This window comes from Alexandromys fortis, unplaced genomic scaffold, assembly GCF_014885135.2.
Source record: "Alexandromys fortis isolate MF-2015 unplaced genomic scaffold, M_Fortis_MF-2015_v1.1 scaffold_23, whole genome shotgun sequence".
NCBI classification, from domain to species: Eukaryota; Metazoa; Chordata; class Mammalia; order Rodentia; family Cricetidae; genus Alexandromys; species Alexandromys fortis.
Window position 1 is genome coordinate 15,474,803 of NW_026067907.1, and position 22,241 is coordinate 15,497,043.

At 35.7% G+C, this 22,241-nt stretch overlaps 4 protein-coding genes across 4 annotated transcripts; all 4 read right to left on the reverse strand.

The window, feature by feature from the left end:
- On the reverse strand, window positions 1-942 carry LOC126497634 (olfactory receptor 8K5-like). Its single transcript, XM_050135773.1, has one exon. It carries the CDS (start codon window positions 940-942, stop codon window positions 1-3), a length of 942 nt encoding a protein of 313 aa, XP_049991730.1.
- Window positions 943-6,032: 5,090 nt separating this feature from the next.
- Window positions 6,033-6,968, reverse strand: LOC126497611 (olfactory receptor 8K3-like). The gene has a single exon (XM_050135747.1). It carries the CDS (start codon window positions 6,966-6,968, stop codon window positions 6,033-6,035), a length of 936 nt encoding a protein of 311 aa, XP_049991704.1.
- Window positions 6,969-12,452: 5,484 nt separating this feature from the next.
- Window positions 12,453-13,400, reverse strand: LOC126497610 (olfactory receptor 8K3-like). The gene has a single exon (XM_050135746.1). It carries the CDS (start codon window positions 13,398-13,400, stop codon window positions 12,453-12,455), a length of 948 nt encoding a protein of 315 aa, XP_049991703.1.
- A 7,218-nt stretch (window positions 13,401-20,618) lies between these two features.
- Window positions 20,619-21,548, reverse strand: LOC126497778 (olfactory receptor 8K3-like). The gene has a single exon (XM_050135954.1). It carries the CDS (start codon window positions 21,546-21,548, stop codon window positions 20,619-20,621), a length of 930 nt encoding a protein of 309 aa, XP_049991911.1.
- Window positions 21,549-22,241: the final 693 nt, after the last annotated feature.

Below are 22,241 nucleotides of genomic sequence, written 5' to 3' on the forward strand. Positions count from 1 at the left end.
TTAAGTATTAATTTTAAATTGATTCTTTAATACCCTGTAGAAGGCACTTTTTACCTCCTTGTTCCTTAAACTGTAGATCAAGGGGTTAATCATGGGGATCACTAAAGTATAAAACACAGAAGCTATTTTATCATTTTCTAAGGAGTGAGTAGATTGAGGCTGCAAGTACATAAAAAGCAGAGTCCCATAGAACACCACAACCACTGTCAGATGGGAACCACAGGTAGAAAAAGCCTTTTTCCTGCCTTCTGCAGAATGCATTCGACATATGGCTATCAGAATCAGAATATAAGATCCAAGGACTACCAGAAGAGAGGAGATCAAGTTCAATGCTGAAAATAAAATGATCAACAATTGTATTTCTTGAGAATTTGAGCAGAGCATAGGTAGCAAGAAAACATCATCACAATAGAAGTGGTTGATGACGTTAGAGCCACAGAAGCTGAGTCTGAAAATCTTACTGGTGAACAGTAGAGCCTGGAAGATGCTGTAGAGGTAGGAAATGCCCACGAGCACAAGGCAAAGTCTCTGAGACATGATCACATTGTAGAGCAGAGGGTTGCAGATGGCCACGTAGCGGTCATACGCCATGGCGGACAAAATAAAGAATTCACTGATGATGAACATAAGGAAGAATGACAACTGTATGGCACATGCATAGAAAGAAATGGCTTTGTGATCCACAAGAAAATCCACCAGCATCTTGGGGCAGATGGCCGTGGAATTCCCAAGATCTATGAAAGCCAGGTGTCTGATGAAGAAGTACATCGGGGTGTGTAGATGAGAGTCCAGCTTGGTCAGAATGATCATGCCCAGGTTTCCCACCACGGTTACAGCATATATGATGAAGAAGACTCCAAACAAGGGGAGTTGAAGCTCAGAGCTCCTTGTGATTCCCATCAGGATGAACTCAGGTAGAGAGGTTGTATTCTTTTGCCCCATTTCATCCAGTTATGTCCTTGGGAAGAAGCAAGCATTGTTTTAAACTTTTATTGAGTTGTAGTTGTAGGATGGATGGCTATTTCTAAATACTTGTTCACAAAAAAATTTGCACATGATCTTTTATATAAATGCATATACTATTTTACTTTGCAAATGATTATTTTCAGAAGACATATGCTGCTGTATAAAAATTTCCATATCATTATATTTCAATCATATACATATGTAAAACACGGATATTAATATGCAAATGTTACTTTACACAAAGGGCTTGGATCTTTATAATGAAACTTCATTTTGTCTGATTTTGTGTATGGAATTTTGTTTATCTTTGAAGATTGAGAAATTGAAAGGATGAAAATAAATTTTGACTATTATTTTTTTTAATTTTCCCAAATTTGGGGAGACATATTCCAAGTTGGGGAGAAATACATAATTGTATATCTTTATAAATATTCCCAAATAAATATGTAATCATTTTTAATATTTATGATAATTTCTACTCATGATATTTTGGGTGAATTGGTGAATGGGACTGCACAATTTTCTGAAATCTCATGATGAATTGAGAGAACACTTATCATTCAATAATAACTTCTAGTCTGTTAGAGAAAACTCTTCTGAAAATAATTAGCACAATATATGGAATTGTGCTTCATATTGTATAAGTAAAATATCTTGCTAACAAATATGGTATGTGTGTGTGTGTGTGCTTCACTACGATTTAAGTATTGGTTGCTTGTGTCTCAACTTGCACTTATGATTTTATATTTGTTTCTTTCAATAGAATAGTCAGTTTTTTAAAGTTTTCAGATACAAGGATTGGAAACGTTCCTGTAAAGCATTAGTATTCAAAATTTTTATTTGTACATTTTTGCATAATTATTTTACAATACCATATAGAAAAAGTGACAGGGCTTTAAGACATATTTGCTTAACATTTTGTATATGTTAAAGGATTCATTTTGAAAGGTACTCATTTTAGTAGGAAACTTTTTTTTTTTTAAGATTTATTTATTTATTATGTATACAGTATTCTGTCTACAGGCCAGAAGAGGGTGCCAGATCTCATTACAGATGGTTGTGAGCCACCATGTGGTTGCTGGGAATTGAACTCAGGACCTTTGGAAGAGCAGGCAGTGCTCTTAACTGCTGAGCCATCTCTCCAGCCCCCTAGTAGGAAACTTTTATCCTGTATATATTTCTTCTTTGTATTATCTGTGGTCTAAATTTATATCTATTCTTAAATAAAGTCAGTTTATTTTAAATCTAAAAATAGCATTTTCCTGTTTATCATTATAAAGGATTCACACCAAAAATTTTTATTTATGTGTAAATATGACATTCTATTTTGCTTCTAAAAATAATGTTATGTGTGAGACCAGTGATGAATTATTGATATATCTCGTACCATTCCTCATAAATATAATAGATCTGGGATGCCTGTTTAAATGATAAAATTTAATGTTCTAAGGCTACAAAGCAACTACAGAAAACACAGGTTAATGCAGTGTTTTTGTCATGTAGTTCAAGGAACCAAAGAATGTCAATAGCCAGAGACCAGACATGTTATGAGCATACCTGTGTATTATACCAAACAATAAATTGCTTACCTTTGACAAAGGGTAATTTCTCATTTTCTAAATTCGTTGTACTTCTTCTTTCAGTTGCAAGAATTTATGCTTTTGTTTGTTCTCTTTGATGTTCCCTGAGGAAATATTTTAAATTTGTTCATATGATCACATCTGGATCATCTTAGAGACCTAAGATTTTGTTGTGTCGTTCTAATTGTCTGCGACGCACTGTGCACTCTCCAAGGGGAATATAGAGGGGACCGTGGAGGAGACAAACAATGTAAACATTCTGTGTGAATTCCACAGGGACTAGAAAAATTTAAATATACTGTATCCACTTATTTAAGGGCAGCCAATTATTAAAGTTATCATGGGGAATGATTTGAAATGTGCTTTGATTCTGTAGAAGTGGAACACTTTCAAAATCGTGATATAATTATGCATGCATTATTGCTGTCACATGACTTTTGTTTACACTATGACTCAGGAAAACATATGGGAAACAATAGACTTATTCTTCAACCTACATTTGTGAGTTAGATATTACAATTCCTGAACATCCAGCTTTGTCCTTCTGAAATCCACATTATAACAGCTAAAATATTTAAAGTATAGCTTTTGTCTTGAGTTTGAGACACATGTCTATCCTTGCATATGAGAAATCTTTGCAAACCATTGCACCACAATAACTATTTCAATGAGTACCCAACTATTGGGCCTCCTGAATAAAGGAATGAGTTCTTAGAATAGCAGACAGTATCATGATATCAATATTAAATTCTGATATGATTTCCATGTGCTTAAGAACTGAGGTGCATTTACATAATAATGTAACATAAAACATACAAATTGATGTTGTAAAAATCTGTATGCTGTTTGAACTTACTGTGAAAATCCTTAATCGATATACCAAATATTTTAAACACCAAAGAATATTCCCTCCATGTCATATATCAGATCCATTTATTACAAACTCATTTCATCCCTTAATTTCCAAATATTTTCCTAGATTTAGGTACTGATCAACTTTCTATATGTAGCAATAATATTCTATATTAGTAGTGAAAACAAAATGTATACTTAGTTTTTCAATAGTTTGTTTAATTTTAAAATTACTCCTTTTTTTTTAATTTATTTTCGAGACAGGGTTTCTCCCTAGCTTTTTTGGTTCTGGTCCTGGAACTAGCTCTTGTAGACCAGGCTGGCCTCGAACTCACAGAGATCTGCCTGCCTCTGCCTCCCAAGTGCTGGGATTAAAGGCGTGCGTTACCACCGCCCGGCTAAAATTACTCCTTTTTAAATTTTGCTTTAGGACACTATTGAGCAAATTACTTTAATATTTTACTATTTCTCTTTTGCTCAAAAATAAGATTCTCTTTTTATACAATATATACTCATTACAGTTTCCCCTTCCAGGACTTATCCCAGTTCCTCCCCACCTTATAAAGTTCCACTTCCTTTCTGCCTCTTGCAAAAATAACATGCTTCTAAGAGGTAACAACAAAATATAACAATATAAAATATGATAAATTAAAAACATTACAATGAAGTTGGACAAGGCAAACCAACAGAAGGAAAAGAGCTCAAGAGAACGCACAAGAATCGCAAACTCACTTCTTGACACACTCAGGAGTCCCGTTAAAAGCACAACACTGAAAGCCATAACATTTACACAGAGGGTCTAGTGTAGACCTCTGCAGGCCCCGCGCTTGCTGCTCTGATTCTGACTCTTACGCTATTCCTGGCCTCCTCTTCTGTTGAGTTCCCTCAGGTCTCAAGGAGGTATTTTATAAAGACATTTAATTTAGAGCTAAGAATTCTAAGCGCTCTCTCTCTCTCTCTCTCTCTCTCTCTCTCTCTCTCTCTCTCTCTCCCTTTCTCCCTCTCCTGTGTGGGTAGGGATCTCCATCCTTCTTCTGCAGGAGGAAGCTTCTCTGATGATGGCTGAATAAAGCACTGATATATGAGTATAGCAGAACAGAACATCATTAGGAGTCATTTTATCATTACTTTTCTTTATAATACTAGTTTGGTTTTATCTTTTAGGTCTCTGGGCTACCTAGTCTCAGGTTCTTGGACACCCAAACAGCATCGGGTATGGGCTTCATTTCCTGGAGTGGGTCTTAAGTCAAATTACTTATGGGTTAATTATTCCTACAAGATTTGTGCGCCATTGGCTTAGTGTATTATTCAGACAGGCCAGCATTGTAGATCAAAGGGCTTGTGGCTGAGATAGATATGTTTCTCACTGATAGCCTTCAGAGTACCTTCTCATGACAAAAGCACTAGAGTAGAGGGGTGAAGTTTCTATGTAGACACCAGCTTGACCTCTCTATGTTCAATAAGTTGTGTGGGCGTTGTCTTCAGCACTGGGATTTGCTGTCAGTTTGTAAATTGCAACCTACTGTCTTTGCAAGAGCATGGCATGGGTCATTTGCGGATTTCCGTGGGGCCCCTTTGGCCAGCAACTCAATTGGATGTAACCCAGTCTTGGTACTGGAAACTTCATTTGTTGACAAGAGTTGGCCAGTTGGAACTCTGTTTCCTCAGTTACTTGAAAATTTCATTAGGCTCTCCCTACATTCCCCTTCCCTTCCCACCTGGTCCTCCCTCGTTCTCCCACCCTGATTCAATCCATAACATTTATTATCTTGCTCCCTCCCTTAATACTGTTCCATAATGACATAGTATTTTTTCCTGTGTTTTATTTTCTGTTTTGTTTTGTTTTTGAAACAGGGTTTCTCTGTAGCTTTTGGAGCCTGTCCTGGAACCAGTTCTTATAGACCAGGCTGGCCTCGAACTAAGAGACATGTGCCTGCCTCTGTCTCCCGAGTGCTGGAATTAAAGGCATGTGCTACTTCAGCCAACCCATAGTATTTTTCCTAAAATGAAATTGTGGCACTTATATCTTGACAGTAATTAGTAGCTCTCTATTTGAGCTTAGGGTCAGCCCAACTAGACAGAAATAATGACCGTAATCACAGCTAATTAACTTTGGCTAGTGAGGTCACAGATCTTAGAGGAAAACCAATGATTCTTTGTTACTTAAAAAAAAAAATGGCAATGGGAGTCAGGTGTGGTACATTACTTTAATTGCAGTTTTGGTGAGAAAGAGGCATGTGGACTTCAGGAGTTCAAGACCAGTCTGGTGTTTGTAGAGAGTTACAGGCAGCCAGGGCCGCTCAACCGTAACATAATAAAATAAAATAAAAATGAGATGTATACAGGCAGCATTTCATTTCCATATAGTTTTTTTAATCTGGTAACTAATTAAAATTAAAGTATTACTTATATCTAGTCATTGCTTGTTCAAACTTATGAAGCGTCTTAGAAAATTTGACAAATTTCAATTAAAATCACATTTTCCATAGTAGTTTATTTAGAACAATTAACAGTGGTTGAAAACATTCAAAACAATAAATAAGTATATGTTGGATGATTTTCTTTGCTATCAAACTAGATACACACATAGAAAAGAAAATGCCTATAATACCGTTTGCAAGATTATGTATAGCACTAAGAAAAATTATTACATACATTCAAGAACTTTTGTAGGGCACATTTTACATCTTTGTTTCTTAGACTGTAGATCAAAGGATTCAACATGGGGATAACCATAGTATAAAAGATAGATGCTACCTTATCAGTGTCAAAGGAGTGACTTGACTTGGGCTGCACATACATAAATATCAAAGTTCCATAGAAGACAATGACCACTGTCAAGTGAGACCCACAGGTAGACAAAGCTTTCTGTCTTCCTTCAGCTGAATTCATCCTAAAAATGGCTATAAGAATGAGTAGGTAAGAAAAGAGGAGGACCACTAGAGAGGAAACCAAATTAAACCCCGCTGAAATCAAAATTATAATTTCAATTTCCTGTGTATTTGAGCAGAGCAGTGATATTAGAGGGAGACTGTCACAGAAATGACTAATGATCCTGTAGGCACAAAACGGTAATGAAAAAATTTTTATAGTGATTAGAAGAGAAATAACGACACTGTAGAAATAAGGAACGGCCACTAGCGTCCAACACACCCTTTGTGACATGATGACAGTGTAAAGTAGAGGCTTACAGATGGCCACATAGCGGTCATAGGACATTGCAGACAAAACAAAAAGTTCACAAATGATGAACACAAGAAAGAAAGTTAGCTGTGTTGCACAAAGATGATTACTGATTGTATTTTGATCCACAACAAAATTTACTAGCATTTTTGGTCCAACAGCTGAGGAATAACCAAGATCAGTGATAGAGAGATGTCTGAGAAAGAAGTACATGGGGGTTTGCAACCGGGAGTCCACCGTGGTCAGGATGATCATGCTCATGTTGCCTATCAGTGAGATCAAGTAGATGATGAGGAAGAGTCCAAAGAATGGGGCCTGCAGCTCAGGACGGTCAGTGATGCCCATAAGGATGAATTCAGTCACCACTGTGAGGTTATGTTTTTCCATCTTGGATTGTAGCAAACTCTGTTCTGGATTGATATATCAGTTCACCCAATAACTTTTCTGCATTATCTCCTGGGAGAAAGTTTAACATGCAAAACAAATGTAAATTAGATACCTGTGTACTTCCCAATTATGCTATTTGCAAAGGAAAGTATTTTTATTAATAAAATTATTAATAAATAATTTTATTAATAATAAAAACACATAGAAATTATTATGTAAAGCAAAACATTGTGAAGCCTTTATTTTAGAATATCTTGTAACCTGGATACACTGGGTAAATGTTGGATGGTGTCTGACTGAATAAGAGCAGTGGCTGATGATAGCTCAGCAATTAGGGGCAGCTGGTGCTCTTCCTCCAGGTTTTCCTCACAGCACCCATAAGGCAGTTTACTTATCTCCTGCTGTAGATATTCTCATCATTCTTCTTGCCTCTTAAAGGCATCAGGAATGCACATGGTGCACATCCATCCATGTAGTCAATTATTTATTTGTACACAATAAGCAAATAGATAAATGAAAACATAAATTAAAAAACAGATTATATTTAAGACTAAACATCAGAATGGATATTAAAAGTCTTTATGTGGAAATATATCTCATGTTTTGACTTTTAATAACTGTTTTGACTAGAAAAATTTAGAACTTCTGTGCACACACATACATAATGTGTAGAATGTTTATACATCAATATTTTCAGTGCTATCCCTTAAGTTATAGTTCTAACAAAGGCTTATTGTAACAAAATGCTAGTTTCTAAAGCTCATTATACTTATGGATATATAAACAACAGTCCTTGCCAGAGGAAGAAGGTATATGCTACCTACAAACTAGTCTCCATTTTAAATATATTGTGAATTTCAACATCACCTTAAGAGACAAAATAAGCAATACACAGAAATAATAATTGTTATCTAATAGTGGTTGAGAAAAATCTCTATGTTAACTGTGAGGAAAAATAAAAGCATACATTTTATTATTATAAACATACCGCTCATTAATCAACTTGCTAGTACACTGATTAAAATATGCTTTTGATAGGAGACCTCCTTATCTCTTACCAGTCATATTTCTTTTGTGTACGAGAAATAAAGAAGTTTAAATCAGATTAAATTATCAGATAGCTACAGTAAATATCGTATGGCATAAAGTTATTCTTGTTCTTTATCTTTTTCTACAATCATTAAGTACATAAGGCATATTGTGTTTTGTCAATAAAATTATCTATTTATCAAATACTGAAAGATATTCTTTCTGAGTTCTATTCAAAGGAAAATCATTATCCTTATACTATTATCTTTTTCCCTTATTATTGTTTTTTAAAGTTTATTCTGAAGCTCGTCAGGTTCTACAGAGAATGGACACTCATTCTTGACACTGCAGCACTGACATTTGTCTGACTACTTCAATACAAGTATTTTCCTAATCATGCTTTTTATGATGGAGCATGAAATGCCCATTTTGCATTTTAAAAAAAAATTGGAAGAATTGCATCTGTACATCCACTTAAACAAAATTCTGGAGTGTTTATCAAAATATCAAAAAGAAAATCTAAGGAAATCCAATTTCTCAATATTTACATTCAAAAGAAAGTTGAATCTATGTTGCTGTATAGTTATGCCGCTGAAAATGCTAACAAGGTATCTTTTAAGCTGTGATTCATCTGGTCTGGTTCTTTCCTGTTAGAGACAAAGTGCTTATATAAAACTAAATAATTGAAAGTAATGCCATGATTTTTAAGATTATTATGGACATGTATCTTTGCTGATTCACACTATAACTTTAAAGTATAAATGTAACAAAAATGGGGAGCTATTTATATGTAAGCATTACAGAGTTATATAAAACATTGCATGCATCACTGAAAAAAAAATCATGAATGGATCTAGCATTAGACATCATAAAAACATTGATTTTTATTACCTGCAATGACATCTATGAAGTTTCTATCTGGTTCTGTCATGATATCCTTGCACTACTTGGAACAATTTATGAGTTTATTTATTTTAATCTTTGGAGACTTAATGAAACTTACTAAGGAAATGCCATGCAATTAGCTGCTTGTCCCTAAAGTATTTGAGAGTTTGACAATGCTTGTTTTGCTCAATAATTGTCAATTGGGAACATTAATTACAGGTGAATCATTAAAAGCTCTTCAACAAATAGGATTCAAACTAACTCTCTCCTATGTGTCTCTCTATCTCTCTGAGTCTCTGTCTCTATGTCTATTTTTTTATATGTGTGTCATAAGGAATCTAAAAAATTCCACAGGATGATTGTAGAGTACAAGTGTGTCCAGTCTTAGACTGAAGGCTTGACAACCCTGATGGTCACAGTTTGATGGCAAGTCAAGAAGTTCCATAGTATCATATGTGTGGGCATGTTTGGATGTGTATCTGTGTGTGTGTGTGTGTATGTGTGTGTGCCAGGAGCCATGTAACTTTTTTTGAGGACAAGGCCTGAGAATAGCATGAACAAGTTCTCCTTGTGGCAAAGACGGGGAGAATTTAACCCACTTTTGACAAGGCTGATGGATAGTTTGCTGTATAATTCTGGGAATGACTAAAGGAGCATATTTACTACTTGCTCTCCTTGCTTTCCTTACACAAATCATATTGCTGGTTGCTTATAGTTTCAATTTCTTAGGACCATATATGAGGTCACTGCTGAATTAGGAAAACTTTCCCCTAATAATTCTCTGGGTGAGCCAGAGAGCATGTTGGTGAAAGTGTACAGTGAATATGATTCAGCCCCTAAAGCTTTTCCTGTTTCAAATGTGACCACGAATTTAGCCTTCTCAAGAACTGGATGTTGCCTTTCTCACATCTTTTGACTATCCTGAAAGAGTCACAGTAGTTTGTGACATTACAAATCTGCATAATTTTTTGGAGAGAATGGTTTTAACCACAAGAGTCTAGGAGAAATACTAATAGTAGATACTGTCTAATATTACTATTAGAGTCAATGGGAACAGTCTAGGGACAGGGAATGGAGCAGAATCATAGAAACCCACAATGCCCTCATTTCTAATAGCAGTATCAATACTGTAGGAAGCTAAGAGGAAGGGGATATGAGAACAAGCAATAAACATTGCCAACTATGGAGAGAAGCTTTTAAGTTATATAATTTGCAGGATGATAGGGAAAAAAAACTGATATATCTCCCATAGAGGTTCGGGTAATATAAAATGAAGAATGTATTGATTCAGCTTTGGCTGATAAGATGACTGTGAAAACTGACTTCACCAGAGGTAAAGATTAACCATTAGGGGCGAAACTTTCTTTCACTTTGCATGATGCTATAAACTGCAAATGGTGTGTGAAGTCAGCACAATGAGGAAGCTCCGACCACCTGTTTTAGGTAAGTGCCCCCCTGGTAGCCATTACGTACTTGATTCATAGTTTAATGCGAAAATCATAAGCAATATTGCAAGCAACAAAGACAGTTTGCTAACTAGGCTACCACTGGGGAAATTGGGGGATGGAAGGAAAATGAAATAAACGAACAAACTGGCAATTATTACTAGAAACTTAAGAAAATAAATGTTATTGTTAAACTATTCATGAAAACTGTTGTAACTATATAAATAGAAACAGTTCAGGCTATCCTGGGCCACTTATCTGAAAGAGGTGGTCAGAGTTTCCTCAGTGAGCGGACTTCACACATTCGTCCCTGGTCATTGAACGTGCTGGGAATTTGGAGTTCATCTCCCAACACTGTGTGTGTGTGTGTGTGTGTGTGTGTGTGTGTGTGTGTAACTACGGTATTACAATATACTCAATGCAAATGATGTTTCTTGTACACATGCGATTGAAGGACTGGCCATTTGTAATTGGAAAACCAGTCTGGGAGGTCTATCCTGTGAAGACTGTCTCTTCAGCTCTCAGAATCCCTTAGTTGCCTATAGCTCTATGTACATGTTTGAGATTTCTCTAAGCTTATTTGATTTTTACAAGCCCTCATCAATCAACATATTCGAGCACTAATATCTTCTAGCCATCCAGAACATGAACAAAGAAATAACAATTATTGACTATTAAGACTTTCTTTAGATCTGTTAAGTTTATATATAAATTAAATGTTACAAGTTAAACTATTACTAGCTGGGAATTATATCCAAATTATTAAACTATGTTTTTTTTATTACAAATGTAGGTAATATAAGGTTATAGTCTGTCTCTTGTAATTAATCCAATGAATGAATGGAAACACACTGCCTCTTTTACAGTTGAAAAGGAAGACCTTAAGTGTCTAAAATCCACTTATGAGTGAGTAGATACTGTGTTTGCCTTTCTGGGTCTAGGTTACCTTACTCGGGGTATTTTTTTTTTTTTTTGCTAGTTCTATCCATTTACCTGAAAATTTCAAGATGCCATTGGTTTTTATCACTGAGTAGTATTCCATTGTGTTAATAAATCAAAGACCTCAACATAAATCTAGCCACACTGAACCTCATAGAAGAGAAAGTGAGGAGTAACCTTGAACAGCTGGTAACAGGAGATCACTTCTTAAATATAATATCAGTAGCATAGACACTGAGAGAAGAAATAAATAGGACCTACTGAAACTGAGAAGCTTCTGTAAGGCAGATTCTTTTCTTTCTTAAGGAAGTATTTTTCTTTTCTATCCCTGATTATATTTATGACAATTTGATTGTGATAATGCATACCAAGGGGATTTTAAATATGTATAGAGGCCTCATGGGCTTCCTGTTCTTTATAATACTCATAAACGAAACAGTGACATTCATATGATGACTTAATAGAATCACATTGCTCATTAACTTTAAGAAATATATTGGACAAATATTTTTTTTGTCCTTTGTAGGGATTATTTTACATCTTGGTTTCTCAAGCTATAGATCAAGGCATTCAGCAATGGGAATGCCAAGGTGTAAAACAAAGAAGTCTCATTGCATAGGAATGAGACTGTGAGTGTGACACAAATATTAAACTCCCACAGAAGACAGTCAGCACCTGTTGAGAGTATTCAGATTTCACACAGAAAAATTGTCCCAGATTATTCTTTGTCCCATTATTTTTCTTTTTATGTCTCAGAGACAGATATACTTGCCTTTGCTCCTCTTGTCTTTCATTATCTGAGATCTCTAGCAGAATTCTATATGAACTTGTGATTATGTAAATATGCAAGCTTCATATTTTACAGTGTTAGGTGTTAGAGCACTGGAGATGAAGTGTACAATGAAGGGATCGTACTTTTCGCTTAACTGGTTTATTGGAAGGGAACAAGAAACAGAGTATATTGCATGATTTTTGGAAGTGGAATTCAAATAAAACTTTACATTGCAAACTGTACAAATATATGTCATATAAAAGTGATCAATATGAATTAATCAATGTTTTTCTCTATACCTGGGCTTATTCTGTAGAGCCTTGGCTATTCCATAAGAGACTATTACCCAGATAAAGAAATATTCGTCATACTACATATAAACTATCATGTGTTTTTTTCCTATATTCTACACATTTACAGTTTAAGTAGAATATTCAAACACATTTCCCAATTCCTATGAATGGCCTGCTTCACCTCTTTGTTCCTTAAACTGTAGATAATGGGATTGAGCATGGGGATCACCAGTGTATAGAACACAGCGGCCATTTGACCAGTTTCAAAGGAGTGAGTAGATTTTGGCTGCACATACATAAAAAATAGAGTCCCATAGAATATAACTATCACAGTCAGATGTGAGCCACAGGTAGAGAAGGCCTTGTGTCTGCCTTCTGAAGAGTTCATTCTGATAATGGCTACAAGTATCAGGATATAGGATATGGAGATCACTAAAAGAGAAGAAACCAAATTAAAAGTTGCGAAGATTAAAATTATCAGTTTAATTTCGTGTGTGTCTGAGCACAGCAATGATATCAATGGCAGACTGTCACAGTAGAAATGTCTGATGATATTTTGGCCACAAAATGATGAAATGAAAATCTTGATAACTGTCAACAAAGTTATAAAAATACTATAGAGGTAAGGTATTGCCACCAGCACATGGCATGATCTTGGTGTCATGATGATTGTGTACAGTAGCGGATGACAAATGGCTACATAGCGGTCATAAGCCATGGCTGACAGAACAAACACCTCAGTAGTGATAAACATACTGAAGACGGTCAGCTGGATTGAGCACCAATAATAGGAAATGGTTGGTTGATCAACAACAAAGTTTATTAACATTTTGGGCCCCACAGCAGTTGAATATCCAAGGTCGGTGAAAGACAGCTGTCTGAGGAAGAAGTACATAGGTGTTTGAAGCCTGGAGTCTATTTTGGTGAGGATGATCAAGCCCAAATTACCTACCACAGAGATCATGTACACAATGAGGAAGAGTCCAAATAAGGGGGCCTCCAACTCTGGAAGATCTGTGATTCCAGTTAGAATAAAATACTTCAGCACTGTAAGATTGTATGTATCCATGTTGACTACTCAGGAAACCGATACTGGTAAGAAATATAAAGACAATCATTAAATACATTAGACTCCAACAGTAATAACTTTGTATTTTATGTTTATATTCAATATATTTTATACTATATAGAATGAACATGCATTATATTATGGTTAAATATTAAAGCCTATGCATAATATTACTGTATGTTTTGATCATTCATATTTTAAAAGAAGTCTTGAAAGCTAAATCAATGAAAGAATTGTTTTATAAGTTAATAATGCAGATATAAATTATGAAACTTCTGACATAGGTCATTTCATTGTTATATAAGATAACCGCAAAATATAACTAAAAGACCAGCACAAAAGTATATACTTCAGTGAACAATCTTCTATCACTGGGAGAAAATTTGCCTAAACTGTTTTATGAATATTAAGCTGACAGGTGTGCTACTTATTTTATTAATTAGGAAACAGACATACTTTAAAGCTTCACGTGGAGATCTATAATGAAGTATTAAACATTGATGAAATAAAGAAAATTATTTAATGAGTGATAATGTTATTTATTTAATGGAGAACTGTTTTAGCTGATGTTAATATGAAGTTTATCTAGAAATCTAACCAGCTTATCAATTCTCTATGGCAGATATAAAAGGAGCAAAAGATTCAATAATAAAACTTACATGGAATGAAAGAAGTCTCAAATGTAGTCAAAATAAACAAATAGGAAAAATAAGGAGTTAGAATACTCACATATTCTGAATTCAGCACTTAATTTTTAACACCTTAATAAAGCAAGCAAAGTGTTTCCCAGAGTAGAGACTTAAATTACAGACTACAGTAAGTACATGGGCTAAGTCTATACATGCATGTCTAAATTATGTCAAAGCCACCCAGTATAGAAAGACTAGTCTCTTCAACAGATGGTTCTGTGAAGTAGTTATAAAAGAGTAATAAAGATGGGCTCCTTTCTGTCTATACCTTGTGCAGAATTCATCCAAAACTGTTGTTTTTTACTTTACTTATCAAAGTAGATTGTTGAAACACCATAAATTCCAGATTTCTGAAACCCCTAACAGGTTGTCACTTGGACTCCAGGAGGATTTTCAGAAAAAGATATAGGTTACTCACCTCTAATGAAGATTCTTTTTTACATTCTCCCTGTGTGTTCTCAGCTCCATTAGAATGATTTTATGGGTTTTCATACCCACTTGGGAATCTTCCTGAGGCAAATGCAAGTGATTTGCTAATTCTGTGTGGGCATTGGAAACCTTCAAGCAGAGCCCATGAGACATTTGATAATTATGTAATAGACACTTATTTTCCCATGTAAGGAGAGCTGTAGGAGACTTCATTAACTGTTCTTCATTAACTCTACTCAACAATAACTCAGATATTTAGAACCAAATCATTGTATGCACAAGATATATTGATGGTATCCTAATGAAGATGCATTTTTATGCCTACGTTAGCAACAGCAGTTGCTAGCTGCTAGTAATATAGCTAGTAATAAAGATTACTCTTACACAAATACTTTAAATAATGTTTATATTTTTTATATTTGAGAAACTTTAAATTAGTTACAAAAGTGAAAGATAGGTATACAAATCCACACACCATTACTTACATTTTTATACACACAAAAAAAAACAGTTCTATATAACAATAATAAAGATTATATGGCAACAATTAGAAAACTTTTGCCTGGTGATCTTGTCTGTTTCCAAATTCCAGGAGGATCTATATATGTTTTTCTTTGGGTACACCTTATTACTTAGCTTCTCTAGGATCACGAACTATAGGCTCAATGCCCTTTGTTTATGGCTAGAATTCACTAATGAGTGAGTACATACCGTATTCATCTTTTTGGGTCTGGGTTACCTCACTCAGGATAGTGTTTTCTATTTCCATCCATTTGCATGCAAAATTCAAGATGTCATTGTTTTTTTTTTTTACTGCTGAGTAGTACTCTAATGTGTAGATGTGCCCCACTTTCTTTATCCATTCTTCCATTGAGGGGCACCTAGGTTGTTTCCAGGTTCTGGCTATTACAAATAATGCTGTTATGAACATAGCTGACCAAATGCTTTTGTAGTATGATTGGGCATCTTTTTTATTTTATTTTTATTTTTTTAAATATACTTTTTATTGAAAAAAAAGTTTCTGCCTCCTCCCCGCCTCCCATTTCCCTCCCCATCTCCCTTTTCCCCCCTCCTCCCTCTCCTCTCCCCCTCCCCCCACTCCATTCCCCATTCCTCTCCAGTCTGAAGGGCAGTCAGGGTTCCCTGCCCTGTGGAAAGTCCAAAGTCCTCCCCGCTCCATCTTGGTCTAGGAAGGTGGACATCCAAACTGGCTAGGCTCCCACAAAGCCAGAACATGAAGTAGGATCAAAACCCAGTGGCATTGTCCTTGGCTTCTCAGCAGCCCTCATTGTCCGCCATATTCAGAGAGTCCGGTTTTATCCCATGCTTTTTCAGTCGCAGAGCTGGCCTTGGTGAGCTCACAATAGATCAGCCCCACTGTCTCCGTGGGTGGGTGCACCCCTCGTGGCATCTTTTCAGTATATACCCAAGAGTGGTATTGCTGGATCCTGAGGTAGGTTGACTCCCAATTTTTTTTGAGAAACTGCCACACTGGTTTCCAAAGTGGTTGCACAAGTTTGCATTCCCACCAGTAATGGCTGAGTTTTCCCCTTATTCCACATCCTCTCCAGCATAGGCTATCATTGGTGTTTTTGATTTTAGCCATTCTTTCCATGTCCCACTTTTACAAATACTTTACAGTAAATATACATTCCAATATGTCTTTGCTTATTTATAAATTTTAATGTATATCTGTGACAATTGTTGTAAGATAAAAATATAAATTTTCCACATATGACATGAGTAAAATATGTGCTAATAAAGTGAAATTAAGATTTTCATATTCTTAGTTGAACTTCAGAGTTTGATTCATTTTTATAAATTTTATTTTAAAATGATTTTGTGTCTTCAAGCCTCTGTGAACCCCGGTTAATCTATTCTGTGAGCTATGTTCTCTTGGTGTTTGTAAACCCCTGATTCTTCCTATCCTTCTTCCTCCTCATATTCATAAGTGCTGGGGCTTCCCCTAAGGATTTGCTTTGAGACTCTGCATCTGCTCCCAGCAGTTGCTGGATGAGGTCTCCCTGGCCTTTTTGATTAGAATTTTCTTAGACTCCTGTTCCAGATCTCTCAACAAGCAGGGAAAAACTACAGGTTTTGGGGCTGGGTTGGTAGCTTAATCTTTCCATTTGAGATCTTGCCTGGTTACAGAAGATAGCCAATTCAGGCTCCATGTTTAGTTCTCTTTGCTAGGGTTACACTGATCGATTCCATGGAGTTTCCGCTGCCTTAGGTTTCTACATCATGCTAGAAATGCCCGCCCCAATTGTTTCCTCCAATATTTTCTCCGCACACAGCTGATCCCTCCTGTTCCTAATATCACCCACCACCACTTCACCTGTAAAATATATTCTATTTTGTTGTAGGAGATGCTTGCTGGTTCCTGGCTCCTCAGCCCTGAAAAAAAAATACACAGAAACTGTATTATTTAAATCACTGCTTGGCCCGTTAGCTCTCGCTTCTTATTTTCTAACCATTATAACTTAGTTTAATCCATCTCCATTAATTCATGTATCACCACAAGATCGTGGACTACTAGCAAAGTTGCTGCAAGTGGTTTGGAGGGTAATTTCCTTTGTGGGCTCTGGCATCTAACATGGAGTTCCTAGTTCGTGGTACTGAATCAGTATATCTAAGAGTCTAAGACACATTGACAACTTACTGGAAGAAGTACAACCCTGGGGGTGGGCTTTGAAATTTCAAAATACTTTGCTCAGTTATCAGTTTCTCTCTCTCTCTCTCTCTCTCTCTCTCTCTCTCTCTCTCTCTCTCTCTCTCCCTCCCTCCCTCCCTCCGTCCCTCCCTCCCTCCGTCCCTCCCTCCCTCCCTCGCCCCCCCCTTGGTCCTGATGTTTGAGATGTGAGAGTTCAGCTTCTTTTCTAACCATCTTCTCCACCATGATGAACTGTTATCACTTTGATTGTAGATTTTTATCATAGCAGCAGAAAAGTAATTAATATAAATTTTAGTAGGTCATTGAGACATATAGCTTTGGGATCTAGAGATCTAGAAGTTTTGAATTCATTTTAGTTGCCATGTTCCATCCTCTGTCCTCAAACAATCTAGTAATTTATGTTGATTCACTTTTCTAGTTTTGTTATATGTGAAGGGATTTCTTATTTGTCTTTGAGTGTTTGAGTTGTACCATATTACAAAACATGGTCCAGATCTATTTATTTTGCAACAAATAACAAAACATTATACATGTACACACATACATGCATACATACATTGTTTAACCATTCATCTATTTATGTGCATTAGATTACAAAAATCTTCATTATCATGGGTATACCAGTATTTCTTGGATATGCTTATTTTTTTTTTATTTCCTTTGTATGTACAACCTGAACTGAAATAACTGGGTCATACAATGCTTAACCTATTCCTCCATATTTTGTTTTGATGGTAGGGGCTCCAAACTGTTCTCCATTATGATTGTATTACCAGTTGTCTGAGGTGTTTCTTTTTATGTTTTTGTTCAGTTCAGAATAAATTTGCTTATAAGAAAAATGTAACTCTTGGGGGTAGATAGCTCTGAGCTTATGGTATTAGCCTCTCTATTGTCAACATTACAAGCATGGGCCCTGTGTGTCAGCAGTGAGTCCATAGTTCTAAACTTACAATATGGCATCTTCAGTATTCAGTCCTCATCTATTAAGTCTCATATAGTTTCTCTGATAATTCTTGTGGGACATGGCCCTTTTCTTATGTCTCATGCTTATCTTCTTCAGCCTCAAGGCCATGTCTTTTGCCTTCATGGCATGTTTATAGTTGTTTATATTCTCTACTCTCCACACTTGTCTGAAGTCCTCACACTTTGGCTCGGGTCTCTTGTTGATCAAAAGAAATATTAGTTCTTTGAGATTTCAATACAATGTATTCTGATTAAATTTGTTTTGTCACTCTCAGATCTTCTCCAACTCAGTGCTCTTTTTAAATTCTTCACCTACCATCTGAATATTATCAACTGTGTTTGGGGCTAACATACATGAATGGTCACCTGAACAAATTCAGCCCACTCTTCTTGTCATCAAGAAAGAAAACTCAAAAGAAGGAATATAACTTCACAGGTTGGCTTTATTAAGGTTTACCTGGCATTTTAATGGCTACATAGTAAGGTTGGCTCTTCAATGATAATCAGAGTAAAAAGAGCTTTGTTTATATGAAAAATCACTCATGAGTGCTAGCTATCATGGATGTGGGAGATATAAAGAATGCCAATATGTTAGGTTCATATGGCAGCCATCCGAAGTTGGCTTGCCTTCAGCAAACATTGGGGAACAAAGTTGTGCTTGAGGCTCTCACCATGGATGATACAGTGATTTCCAGAACAAAAATGAAGTCTATCTGTGACATGTGTAGATAATTTATCTTTGCTATTATGAACATATTCTATTTGTGTAATAAACTTTATTTACATTTAAAATTTTAGCTCATAATTTCTTTGATAGCTAATGAGCAATCTTGTTTTTATATCATTCATTTTTCTTTTGTTTTTGAAATTTTAATATAGAGCATTTCTCATTTTCCTTCCACTCTCTAAAACGTCTCATACATTCCTATTTTTCTCTTTCTAATTCATTGCTTCTTTTTATTAATTGTTTCATGCATACATGTACATGTATATACACACATATTTCTAAAAAGAACCTCAGTCCATAAAAATAATATTTTTATGTATGTTTTCAGGGCTGACCACTTGGTGTTAGATAACCAATTGCTATGCAATTCCCTGGGAACTTCTCTTTTCCTAATCTTGAGAACTTGGGGTTTTCCCCTCTTCTCTTTGGCATGTCTATTGTTGTCTTTGTTCAACTCATGTTTAAGCAGTATCTGTTTGCACTTGAAGTTTTGCTTCCTGAATCAAATCATATATGTCTTTGTTTAAATTGTAACTACTAAACTTAATGGAAATAAAGGCGGCAATTATTCATAAGAGACATAATAGACCATCACGTCTACTAATTATTGATACATTTATTGATTTTGTTAATACATGTGAATTTTACAAAACAATATTTTTCATTATTTTTCACGCACACTACACACTGTATGTGAGTGTGGCGTACACACACATACATGTGCATATATATATATAATCCTTTGATGTTATTTACTTACTATCATATAACACAACCTCATCCACCTCTCTTGCCCGCTGTTCAACTTTCTATTTCCTAATAATCTCATTTCGACTTTTATAAATTTTAAAAGATTCACATAACATGAATTATATAAATACTCATTTTTATGAGTTTGGCTTATATTGCTTAAAACGATGATCCCCAGTGCTGTAAATGCTCATTTCTGAATAGTCTCCCTCTTCTTCATGCCCAAGATAATTGTGTATATGGATCACATGTCTTTATCCATCCAGCAGCTGTTGAAAGTGACACTGATTTCTTGTTCTGGCTACTGTAAAAATGTGAGCGCAAACACTGACATTCAGATGCCTCTGCTTTAGCCTGTGTTTTGATTTCTCTGCTCAGATATTCAAGAATCATACAAATGGATCAGATCTTGTTCATACTTTTGATTATTTAGTATTATATCAATACTCATTGCAAAGCATATGTATAGAACATAGAACAGGGATAATATTTTTACATATCAGCATGTCAGTACATGATATGTAATTCTATATGGATGTCACATAGGAAAGAAAAACAGCACATTTCAATACATTAGGATGTCTTTGGCCAAATGAAAGTCTAAGGTGAGGTACATACGTGAATATGTCCTTTCCATTTCACAGGGCAGAGTCAATGTAAGTAGAGTGGCAGAATTCAGGCACTAGCTTGGAACTTGTGAAAACAAGATTAATACCAAATGAAAGCCAGTATTTATAAACTGCATATCGAAGACAAGGAAAACATTTCAATTCACTATGCTTTTACAGTCCAGTGCATTTACAAGTCTAGTAATATTATATGTACTTGTATATAATCGAATTTATTAGATACACAGTTTGGGTCTAATTTTGTTTCAATTATTTAATCCTTATAGGACTCAATATTTTAATCATGGATTTGCACATGTTAGGCAAGCTTTCTGATGTAAGCTACCTCCACTTTCTATTGCATTTCACACGCACGGTTTACACACGTTTTTTCCATAGCTTCTGAAGGGCACTTTTTACCTCTTTGTTTCTCAAGCTGTAGATAATGGGATTCAACATGGGGATTACCAAGGTGTAGAACACAGAGGCCATTTTATCAGTCTCAAAAGAGTGACTAGATTTGGGCTGTACATACATGAAAAACAGAGTACTATATAAAATAACTACCACTGTCAGGTGAGAGCCACAAGTAGAGAAAGCCTTGTGTCTGCCCTCTGCGGAGTTCATCCTGATGATGGCCACCAGAATCAATATGTAGGACACAAGTACCACAGAAAGGGATGAAACCAAATTAAATGCTGAGAAGATCAATATTATGAGTTCAATGTCCCGTGTGCCTGAACAGATCAAGGTTAGCAAAGGAAGACTGTCGCAGTAGAAGTGACTGATGACATTATGGCCACAGAAGGATGAAATGAAAATTTTGATAGTGGTGATCAGAGAGAGAAAGGCACTGAAGAGATAGGGAATCATCACCAATACCCAGCACACTTTCTGAGACATAATGACTGTATAGAGCAGGGGGCTGCAGATGGCCACATAGCGGTCATAGGCCATTGCAGCCAGAACGAATAACTCACTAATGATGAAAAAGATGAACAAAGAGAGCTGAAAGGCACACCAGTTGTAGGGGATAGTATTTTCTCTTGTTACAAAGTTTACCAACATTTTGGGTCCCACAGCTGTTGAATAACCAAAATCAATGAAAGCCAGATGTCTGAGAAAAAAGTACATAGGTGTTTGTAACCTGTTATCCAACTTGGTGAGGATGATCATGCCCAAATTTCCCACCATGGAGGCAATGTAGATGAGAAAGAACAGTACAAAAAAAGGAGCCTGTAGTTCAGGGAGGTCTGTGACACCCATGAGAACGAACTCATGCAGCACAGAGAGGTTCTGCTTCTCCATCTAGACTCCTAAGGAAATGTTTACTTGGAGGGATCTTCAAAGACCACTGAGGTTCAGGAAGTCACCTGTTAAAAATTCAGAATTTGTCACATTGTATAAGAGAGTACTATGTTTTTATGTTCTTCTTTTGTTTGATTTTTAACAAAAAAGTGATAGTGGTATGCCTTCTGGACTTTCCTTTCCTCCCTTCAAATTGTACCATGTAACCACCACCTTCCCCTTTAAACTTGTGGTCTCATTTCCACAAATTGTTATTGCATGCATACAAGTAAGGGATTCTTTTAGACAATAGCTACCCAACTGCATTTAAGTTCATAGCGATTTCCTCTACTCTGCTTTGAAGTCCATTTCTATTTTCTCCATCTTTCGTCCTTTTTACCCTACCGAGTCCCTAATTAACTTTTTTCTCTTTCAGTTCTATCGTGAAGATTGGTTCTGTTGTGACATCTGTTCTTTTGGTTTCCACCAATCTGAAAATGCAAAATTTACTTTTTATTGCTTGTGTATGTCATTCGACATATTGACCTCTATTTTCCTCCATGCTGCTGTCTGTAATCAATACAAAAATAAGATAAATCTATTCCCTTTCTAACAAGATCTTAATATGCTAACTTTATAGAATTTCCTAATGAACATGATATTTATCTAGAAAAAAACGTAGCTATAACCCTGGTCTTTTGCTTATTTATCATT

What these genes read in the sequence shown, in the direction of transcription:
- LOC126497634 (XM_050135773.1), bottom strand. Translation starts at nt 942, where the DNA reads ATGGGGCAAAAGAATACAACCTCTCTACCTGAGTTCATCCTGATGGGA.
- LOC126497611 (XM_050135747.1), bottom strand. Translation starts at nt 6,968, where the DNA reads ATGGAAAAACATAACCTCACAGTGGTGACTGAATTCATCCTTATGGGC.
- LOC126497610 (XM_050135746.1), bottom strand. Translation starts at nt 13,400, where the DNA reads ATGGATACATACAATCTTACAGTGCTGAAGTATTTTATTCTAACTGGA.
- LOC126497778 (XM_050135954.1), bottom strand. Translation starts at nt 21,548, where the DNA reads ATGGAGAAGCAGAACCTCTCTGTGCTGCATGAGTTCGTTCTCATGGGT.